The 7,487-nt window shown below is 36.8% G+C and overlaps 1 protein-coding gene across 1 annotated transcript; it reads right to left on the reverse strand.

Moving 5' to 3' along the window:
* Positions 1 to 1,560: 1,560 nt before the first annotated feature.
* On the reverse strand, positions 1,561 to 6,751 carry LOC120773114. The gene is made up of 6 exons (XM_040102110.1): positions 6,186 to 6,751; positions 5,786 to 5,953; positions 5,560 to 5,698; positions 4,476 to 4,611; positions 3,944 to 4,407; positions 1,561 to 3,864 (listed from the first exon to the last, which is right to left on the reverse strand). Exons 1-6 carry the CDS (start codon positions 6,372 to 6,374, stop codon positions 1,961 to 1,963), a joined length of 3,000 nt encoding a protein of 999 aa, XP_039958044.1. The 5' UTR covers positions 6,375 to 6,751; the 3' UTR covers positions 1,561 to 1,960.
* Between the last annotated feature and the right edge of the window lie 736 nt (positions 6,752 to 7,487).

The raw sequence follows: 7,487 nt of genomic DNA on the forward strand, positions 1-7,487 counted from the left end.
GCGGAATACAACCACGCCTACTTCTCATATAACACAATTTTAAATTCCATTTAATTTTCACTTTTCAGTACACAAACCAAGAAGTAATTTAAATAACGGAATAAAATTGTGCACGAATAATGTCTTTAGTGCGTGCCACGTTAAATCCAACAAAATCTGTCGGTCAATGTTTGAGATATATAATGGAAAATCACGTACAATCCTTCTCTGACAATGATATGTCTTTCTGTCAAAAATAGGTTGAATTGGACCAATACTTCCCTGAGCCCCCATACACCTCATATAAAGATTTTCCAACTTCCGGGTGACTTTGTACCGCATACATCGGCCAATATGTGAGTTATCTCAATCAAATGAGAGAACATACATATTTTACTCATAAGAGTGTATCTTTGTGAATAAAATAAATAATATTTGGCAAAAACTTGACTTACCACCCATATAACTAATATCAGGATTTTCGAACATTCTGCTGACTTTACTCTATATGTTAAGTTTTTTAGTATGTGACGTGTTAATAATATGTGGTTTTAGGAAAAATAGATAAAATCGAGTCGTTACTACGCCAACTGCCATATACTATACATATATAATGGTTTTCGTTGTGCCTGTCAGTATAGGAATTGTATATAGTATATCTTTATATAAAATTGCTTGGATTTCGATCCTCGAGTTGACGTTTCACACCATAAAGTATTTCCCGGGCCTTGATTATTGTAAGTTGCAAGAGTATATAATGTTCGGTTGCACCCGAACTTAACCCTTCCTTACTTCTTTATAATATTTTTCTAAAAATTTTATTTTAAATTATTTTTAGGTTGTAAATAAATAGAAAAGTTTGAGAAATAAGTGAGACCTAGAGCTTTTTAGAAAGTTAACTTTCAGTTATGACGGTTATGGGACAAATGGCGTCAGAATGATCAGAGCGCCTGAGCTACATATAAGCAGATTAGTCATATATAGAGCCAATTTCCTGTTACTTCCATTGTTTTTGTTGACACATTATTTTGAAACTGAATATCCACTACACGTTACATATCATATCTCAATAGTCTGGTCTAAGTAACCGGAACGGACCCAGACAAACATATATATGTATATATTGTTGTTGTAGAGGTAGAAAAACATCCCTGAAGTAACTTGGAGGAATGCTGCCTAGTTGACAATCCTTGGTCAGACAAAAAGCCAGATCCCTTCCGGTTGTGTAGACCCAACTGTCGTGGAAACGGGGAAATTATGACAACTTACGATCGATTTAAATTACGTTAAAGAAAAATGTTTCTTAGCCAACCAAGAACCGGCAACTCATTCCTACAAATTATTGCTAACTGTTTTCGGCAACAACAATAAGAGAAACATACCTAAAATAATTTGGGTATTTTTTTATACATACATACCTATTTATGGTATTCCTGTAGGAAAACACACCTTATTGAGTATTTTAAAAGCTTAGCATCTTATCATATATTTTCTTATGGCCTCTATACTTTAGTACATTCTCCTATAATAACTCCTGCTAAATAATTACGAACATAACCTCAAATTGAATAAAAATCAAAGTGTTTTTTACCATTATTTTATTTTGTAAGGCTTCTCTCACACGAAATAATGAAGAATAACTTCGTTTGAGTGTGCAAGGTACATGTATTGTACATCTTTGCATTACACTAATACTAATGTAAATGTGTATGTACGACTGCAAACTAAACATACGTATGTATATATTTGAGACCTCGTACTTACATAAAACTGCAATGGAATTTACGAAACAAACCCACTGAAAGAAACTAGCAGGCTATTAAGTTGCAAAGCATGAAAATTCATGCAGATGTGTGTGTTTGTGTGGATGTATAGGTAGGTGGCGGTAATATAGTTAGGTACTACTAAAATTTAATTGATACACATAATCTAAAGTAGTCTAATAAATATAATTATAAAAATTAATTTTACATTTCCGCCCTTAGTTCTCCAATGCAGAGCGTAGCAGACTTTCGCGATACTTGAATGTGTCGTCGCGCAGGCGATCCAGCATTGAGATGCGTTTGCGCGGCGTGGGTGGTGGAGCATTTGCTCGTGGAATAGACGGAGGCGGGGAAATATGCAGGCTAGTGATGACATTCTCATCACTACAGGATGTGTCGCTGGGCGACGATTTGCCATTGGCGTGTTGATGCAGCGAGGAGTCGACTTTTTCCAGCAACCTATTCAATGTGCTGGTATGCAGTGATAATAAGGGTTTAATTTTAAAGGATGTTGGCGATGCTTTAGCCACTTTTTCGAGGAATGTGTCCTCCAGTAGTGTGGACTGTAGACGCGCGGCTTCCAGTTCGCTGGCCTCGATCACCGGAACGGAATGATTGTCCGGCCGATGTGTTGAAATCAAGCGCTGACGCATTTGTGGTCTTTCCGTTGGCAATTCTGGTTGAGTGTCCGAAGTCGCCGCACCGCTACTTATGGCGGATGCAGCCAAACGCTGTGCAGCGCCACGTATTTGATCCCAACTGCCTGTGTGTCCGAGTAGTGATTCTAAGCAATGCGTGGCAGGTTCGATTGTACCGACATTCATTGTATTACGACGTCTAAGGCTGCGTATAGTGTCGTTTTGTACATCATTGTTCTCCTTCTTAACCAAACTAGAGAGATCATAAACGAAGTCTTTATTCTCCGGCTTAATGCGATTCCGTATGGGACGCCTTGCCGGAGTTTTAACACCACCACCCGTGCATGTTTCATGCTGCGATTGTGACCGTTTGACTTTCTGTCGTGTAAGCTTATTTAACCCAACGTTAAGCCCACTTGAGATCGAAATAGTTTTGTTACGCTTTAAGCGTTTCACATTTTGTCTTGTTTCAATGCTATTTTCAATATCTTCAGTTGACTCATTGATCACGCTCGTTTCATCAATGTCTTCATCAAGCACAACAATATCACCCTCAACATCTTCACGACTATAGTTTACTTCGTGTTCCGAAACGAATTCAATTGACATCGCTTCGGGATCCCCTTTCATGCCGTGAGTATTGCCCAAGTGGTTAACAATGTCGTAGCGGCGAAAAGCGCGATAATCGCACAAAGTGCAACCGAAACGCTGAGCCCGATAATGGAACATAGAAATGTGACGACGCAAGTTACTCAGCGCGTTGAATTGTTTGTAGCATATCTTGCAACGGCATAGCAAACGTTTTTCCAATGGCGCTGAACGCACACGGCGGCATGACTTTTTCTCCGCGTCCTCCTCCCCGTGTGCGTCAAGCGAGCTTTCAATTGCTGTGATTGTGCTAATGGAAAGTTCAGCATCAGTTACACTTTGATCTAACAGCAAGGTTTCATTCAGCTGAGTCGGTGATTTTATTTGTCCATTATCTTCTAGGTCCTCCACCTCCTTAGCATCGTCAGTGCCGGAAGCCGTCGTGTCATCGTGATCAATTGTAACCGTCTGCAAGCCCACGCCAAAAGTTTGTCTGCCCAAATTTGCAAACATTTCATTTAAGAGTTCAGTATCAGGATCTTCGGTAACCATAGATGTAATGTTTTGTTGGCGCGTGTCTTTTAATGCTTTCTCTGCCGACGAATGCAATTTCGAACGTTTCGAACATATGCTCATGCCATAAATTGTGCTTTTCTCCATGACGCTATACTTCACCGGACAATGTTGCAGATGTGTCGATAAGGCAGCACGTCGTTCAAACGACTTGCCACAATAGCTGCAAGTGGAGAGCAATTTCTTTGGCTCTAAATCACTGCCAATACTGCTTTCAGTTTTAATTTTGGCATGTGTGCGTGATTCTTCATTACAAATTTCCTGTTTTATTGGCAAATTCTCTACAACCCCTTTTGGTGGATCGATAGCCGCGGCAACTTTATCTGTAAAAATGTAATTGCAAAATTATATTTTATATTGTGATTAATTTTGTGCAAATTGGTTATTATAATTTATACGCACTTGTGAAAGCTCTTCGATTCTTCAATTTCCGTTTCTTTGCTGTAGCGCTTGTGTTTCCCGTTGTGCTGCTCTCTGAAGCAACATACTCCTGCTTCACAGCTACAGCATCTTGCATATCCGTTGTAATATTATCCGATATATTCGCCATATCCTGACCCTGTTCATGCGCTTCCATGCCATTAAAGGGCTCCTCTGTTGTCACTACTTGCAATTTGATGCGCTTTGTTGCAATGTTGTCAATATTTCCCGAGGCAAGAGTTTTACTCAATATGTTATGTTTAACTGGACAATGTAAAAGATGTGTGGATAGAGCGTCGCCGCATTCAAAAGTTTTTGCGCAGTGTTCGCAGGTATGAACGTTTGTTGTCATTTTCTGCGCTCTGGTGGGAACCACAGCATCAGAAAGTGTTTGTTTTTGATTGTCCACTCTTTGTTCAGCAAAATTGGTAAACACCATAGATTTGCTGTTGAAAAAAAATATATATATTTTTATTAAAATTTAACATGAGGGATGTTATCTCAATATACGTACGTGTGATCTTGAGAGAAATGCAATTCAAGTTCTTTGGTGTTTGAAAAATTCAACATACAATGCTCCTGCGGACAGGAGAGTATATTTTTTATTTTCTCATTTTCGATTTGAGCCACCGCTTGTTTCGTGCAAATTCCTAAAAAAAAAAGTAAAAAATATTTATTAGCTTATAGAATGCACGTTTATAAAATTTTTAAAAAGTATCGTATATAGTATGTATGGATGTTCGAGTATTATGATTCACCCTTGATTCAAGCCTCATCTAAAACACACCTATATTATATCATGAAAATAAAGATAAGAGTAATATTTCTTAATTTAATTTACAGTAAATCAATTTTTAGCTTCTATGTATTTGAGTAGAAAGTCACAGTACATTTCTTCCATTGAAATCGAAAAAATTTTTTAATTACGTAATTATATCCTGAACAGGGTATATTAAGGTTGCCATGAAGTTTATAATACCCAGAAGGAAATGTCCAAATGAAATATATATGGACACGCTGAGTCGACGGACCGTTATACGAACTGATCGATCAAAATCAAGTTCTTGTATGGAAAATTAGTTATTTCACATTTGTATAAAGCATCGGTGCAATATATGATAAAATTGTGCAGATGGGAGCATTATAACTTATAGCTGCCATCAATTTTTTTGTGAAAGGTATTATATTATAGCCTGGTGTAACAGAAGTTAAAAATTTTTCCGATATTTTATGTTTGTGTATGCACATTTTTAGAAGATCTACACTTTTGAAAAATCAATTTTCACAAAAATCTTGTCGAAGAGCATAATAATTGCACCTCTTATTAATGCTGATGACATTCTATATATACCTTGCACATTCGTGTGCATACATACATACACCTGCATTACACACAAATAAAATTACAAATGATTGTACCAACACTACCCCCAGCTAAGTTGGGCACACCAATACCATATCATATAAGTATACAGATATACATTACATATATATGCATATATATTTACATACATAAATACATACGTATATTATATGTACATACATAGGTTATGTTCACTATGTGTATGTATAACTAAGAATATTTGATATAAAATTACCAGAAATTTTTTCATCCATAAGTTCATTACTTTCACAAAGTGTTCTGGTCTGTTGCACAGCCTCATCAGTTATTTGCAAAACAGATTCACATCTACTATTTTTATTACTACAAATTTCTTTGGTCACTATTACATTGCTCTGTAAAAGAAATGTATATAAATAAAAAGATTAAATGCACATCAACGCCATTTTATAAATAATTAGTACATTGAGCCAGTTACTTACGGCGAATCCATTGTATTTATCGCCCTCAGATATGTCACCGTCGCAGTGAACTGCGCTGCGACAGAATTCTCTTTTATGACCGATGAACTGCGTCAGACTACGGAACATATTGCGACACAATTTGCACTCATATATAAGTCTACATTCCTTCAACAACAATTGTTGCACCTGAAAACCCAAAATCGAAAATATATACATATATTCATATACGTACATACATAAGTATTGCATCAATTAGTGGGTTTTATTATAAAGCCAGATTAGAAAATCATACATGACCTACTTTTATGTATACATGTTTACCCATAAACACACAATTTTACACCACCAACACATCTAGCCCTAGTTAATTTGCTCTAATCATAACTTGTCTACATTACAATACCAAATTTGATCTTACCTCTTCATCACCAGTATCATAGAAATGTTTGGCTTCTTTAAAACTACTACCAAAGGTCAACTTTGACTGCGGACGCATCAAATATACATCTTGATATCCATCAATTGAAAGAGCCTTAGCTCCTATATCTTCAGAGGCCACCATTTGTTCCGTATCGGAGCTATAGTAATCGGACGTGCGCTTTCTCATGTTAGCAGCTAGCAGGTCACGTAGTCCCCTTTAATGATACACACTTTTTTACTGCTCTCTGCTGCTAACTCTGTTACAGCGCTGCGACTGCTATCAATATTTGTTTTTCTCTATTTTTTTTTTCCTTACACAACCTCAACAAGAAAAAACTGAATTCTAAATCACCGCCTTGTATTAACAACACTATCACTATCGACTCCGTCAACAAGCGCCGTTGTAGTAACGAATGCAGTTATGGTGCCGCTGCACTGCACCAAAGAATCCACTATGTTTTAGCACACTCCGTGTCACTTTTTTGCATTTGCCAATAAAGAGTTAGGGAAATGCATTTTATACCGCCTGCAGCTCACCGCAAAGCAAAATAAATGCACAAACACTCTATTTTCCTCTATCTAGTAGAATTTTCCGATAAATCACTGACTTTTCTCTCATTGCTTTGCTCAAACAATACTAGCGATGCCAGATCGTAGTGGAGTTGTTAAGTTCCACTTAATATTACGACACTCACACAAATATCTATGGCCTTTTTATTCATTTCTATCAATTACTGGGCCTTAAAGAAGATTACCAAAGGCTGTTTACGAGTGTTAAAACGTCGTTAAAATAATTATCATCCGACGTTTTGTGCAGAAATAGCGAATTGTTTCCTTTGTTTTTGTGGAGCTCAGTACAACTGCGTTGTGAAGAGTATAAAGGGTATAAATTGGAATGTGTTTACGCGTTGTAATCAACTATCGGCAACCTTTGTATCAGAGAACGTAAATATACGTTCTCTGTTTGTATTACACTTTTTGTTTTTACATCTTCTTCGCAATCTCTCTCAGGAAACATTTCAGCATGTGAATTGTCAAAAGCTAAAAGGTACATTGTATGGATTTCACCACAGCAGGTTCGGAAGAAGGAATTTTAACTTGGCGGAAGAACAAAGCCAAATTGAATGAAAATTATACTTTTGACTTATGTTTTTAGACGTTTATATGCAGGCATATTTATTGGTATGAATCTCATTTATTGATATATAATCTATATTCGTTGCTCTTGTATGCCTCACAACAGAAATGGTGAATAAGCAAAGAGTCGACTACTTATGTTGCCACATGTGCACCAATAAAT

This window comes from Bactrocera tryoni, chromosome 1 (genome assembly GCF_016617805.1).
Source record: "Bactrocera tryoni isolate S06 chromosome 1, CSIRO_BtryS06_freeze2, whole genome shotgun sequence".
NCBI lineage: Eukaryota > Metazoa > Arthropoda > Insecta > Diptera > Tephritidae > Bactrocera > Bactrocera tryoni.